Here is a 3179-nt window from a genome sequence, read left to right on the forward strand (position 1 = left end):
CTCGCTCGAAAGATATCATATGTCACCCGCACATGAGCCAGACCAGTGGCACTGGCAGCGATCTCGCTCGAAAGATATCATATGTCACCCGCACATGAGCCAGACCAGTGGCACTGGCAGCGATCCCGCTCGAAAGATTTCATGTGTCGCCCGCACACGAGCCAGCCCAGGGGCACCGGCAACGATCTCGCTCGAAAAAAAAAAAGTTATCTTCTTCAGGTGGCAACAACTAAGATGTTCCAAAATGCTGCACCAGAAACTATCTCAAATTAGCTTTGGTAGGTCCTCAGTTTTGTGTCGTGTGTCTGTCAATAACATTAATTTAGTAGAATGGTCTTCACTATGAAGATAACGTTATAGAAATTAAAAAGATATATCATCAGATACAGCCTTTTGTTCAGCACAAACCAGTGGCCAACAAAGTCTACCTCATGTTGAGCAATAATGGTAGCGATGGTGGAAATTTGCCCATAAATGTGTTAAATCCACTTAAGCCTGTTTTATGCACCATCAAGACAATCTTGAAGCTTCTTCTTCATAGTTTAAGTTTCTGATCCAAAGAGAACAAAACTCTCAACACAAATTTTGAAGAAGGTAAACTTTGTTGGCTATAATATTTGATTGCTCATTGGTGGAGAGAAAACTGAATATATGACAATCAATGAAAATGAAAACAACCTGCCAATTTGTTCCAATGTTGGCCCACAACTTAAGGAGGTCAGTGACTTCAAAGAACTTTGGTCCTATGTAGTTGATAGTAAGAATTATGAACTAGCTGTAATAAGCTTCAAAACATCAGCCAATCAAGTACTTCAAAAGCAACAAGCATAGTAAAGTAATTAACTTTTCTAAGTTATATATCAAATACGTCAATGCACAAACATCAATAGAGAAAGCAACAAACATTACCATTGACACAAGAGACCTTGCACACATTTCTTATTCAGATTTGTATTAAAAGCATAAATAAAATGGCAACTTACAATTGCTTCGTCTTTTGGAGGAATCCCTCGAAGACGAGCATAAAACTGAAGGTGCTCTCGAGCTGATAATTCATCATAAAGGGAATCAAACTGTGGACAATATCCAATGTTCTGTCGTACTTTACTCAGGTCTTTCAAGATACTGTTAAGGAAATGTATTTTATATTAAAATTTGGTCAGATAAACATAGTAAACATTTTAACATTAAAATATATTGGATGTTTGTCTTGCTAATTCATCAGAATATTTGCAGAATCCTTAAAGACTATGATAGAATAGGCAAAAAAAAAACAACTTTAGACTGATTTCTTCTGATTATTGGAAGCACCTAGAAAGAATTTACCTATAGCTCTAAGTTTGAGAGAGAGAGAGAGCAAAAACAAATTTTACAAATTTGTAGAATTGTCAAAAGGAATAAAAAAAAATATCAATAAAAGAACAATTTACAGTAAACTTTTAAAAGAATACAAGTTAAATATTATTTTAAATTTAAATAGAAGAGATCAAGTTCTTAGGAATAAATCCATAGAGTAATAAGCTTGTTTTTCTTGATAAACCAAAACCTTTCAAGATTTTATAGCTAGAAGTTTTTTGAAAAGTTATTAATTTCAGACAGATTTATAAATTTGTCCAAAAGGAAGCAAAATCTTAAAACATTTTAAGGAACATGAGACAAATTCAACCAATAAAATTAAGTCCTCTCTTAATATATATATATATATCATAAAATACTTAAAAGTTAGAGAAAATATTAGAATGTAAATCAATGAACAAACTACAATGCTATTGCATAAAGCCATGTAATTGAATATTACAAGTAGCATAAGTAAAGATTTTGACTAAATAACTATAGATTGTCACGAAAAAAATTGAAGACTGGTCACTACTTTCAATGAAACCGTTTAGTATTCATTTCATTTTCAAAATATGAGGGGTGTTTTCTTTGAAAACAGTAAATACAGTTAGTTCCAATAAAATATACTGTTCCAAGTAGGTTCAGATTTATGCAAAATATCTTTTACTGTAATCTATAAAATTTTATCTAATCAGTTATAATAATGGTGGTTCTTTTGGGTCCTTTATATTAAATTCAATGGTTGTAACTACATGTCCTTAGCAGTTGCTATCAAGTTACTAGTCTTTAATTAGGTTCAGTAATCCTGAAGGTTTTTCTGTATTAATGAAACTGTCACTTTCTGCAGATACCATTATTAATCTTTTATTTGCTTCAGTCATTAGACTATAGTCATGCTGGAGCACTGCCTTGAAAATTTTTAATCAAATGAATTGACTCCAGTACTTTTTTAAGCCTGGTACTTAATTCTATTGGTTTCTTTTGCTGAGTTACAGGGGTGTAAACATACCAAGACCAGTTGTCAAAAAGTGCTGAGAAACAAACACAAAGACAGACAGACAGACAGACAGACACACACACACACACACACACACAGTGGGCTTCTTTCAGTTTCTTTCCACTAAATCCACTCACAAACCTTTGGTTGGCCCGATGTGCCACACAGTGGAACTGAACTCAGGACCATGTGGTTGGGAAGTAAGCTTCTTACCACACAGATATGCCTGTGCCTAAAATGTTCATAATAAATCATCTGACAAGTTAAAGACACACATTGAGTGTTTCTGGAGGCATTGCTTTTCTCTTAAATCATTTTGAAAGATTTTACCTGAAACGGTGAAGTTCAGCATCTCCATTTGTTGGTGCTATATCTCCAGTTAGCATCTTGAAAGTTGTAGTTTTCCCAGCGCCATTCACACCTAGCAGCCCAAAACACTACAAGAAAATATTATTACTCAGGAACATATAAATCCATCACTCAATTTAAATTATAAGATAAACAAGTTTCAGAACAGGAACCATATAATAAGTCAGAGTAATCACTACATCATCATCATCATCATCATCATCATCATCGTTTAACGTCCGCTTTCCATGCTAGCATGGGTTGGACGATTTGACTGAGGACTGGTGCAACCGGATGGCTACACCAGGCTCCAATCTAATTTGGCAGAGTTTCTACAGCTGGATGCCCTTCCTAACGCCAACCACTCAGAGAGTGTAGTGGGTGCTTTTACGTGTCACCCGCACGAAAACGGCCACGCTCGAAATGGTGTCTTTTATGTGCCACCCGCACAAAAGCCAGTCCAGGGGCACTGGCAACGATCTCACTCGAAAACCCT

General features: G+C 35.4%; 1 protein-coding gene across 1 annotated transcript in view; it reads right to left on the reverse strand.

The window, feature by feature from the left end:
- The window catches only part of LOC106875941 (ATP-binding cassette sub-family A member 2), a 155960-nt gene that overhangs the window by 18778 nt on the left and 134003 nt on the right, over positions 1-3179 (reverse strand). The window contains exons 42-43 of the mRNA XM_014924268.2: positions 2666-2772; positions 984-1125 (exon numbers count right to left, since the gene is read on the reverse strand). Of these exons, the coding sequence (XP_014779754.1) occupies positions 984-1125; positions 2666-2772 (249 nt within the window). The remainder of the gene's footprint in view (positions 1-983; positions 1126-2665; positions 2773-3179) is intronic.

Source organism: Octopus bimaculoides, chromosome 2, assembly GCF_001194135.2.
Source record: "Octopus bimaculoides isolate UCB-OBI-ISO-001 chromosome 2, ASM119413v2, whole genome shotgun sequence".
Lineage (NCBI taxonomy): Eukaryota > Metazoa > Mollusca > Cephalopoda > Octopoda > Octopodidae > Octopus > Octopus bimaculoides.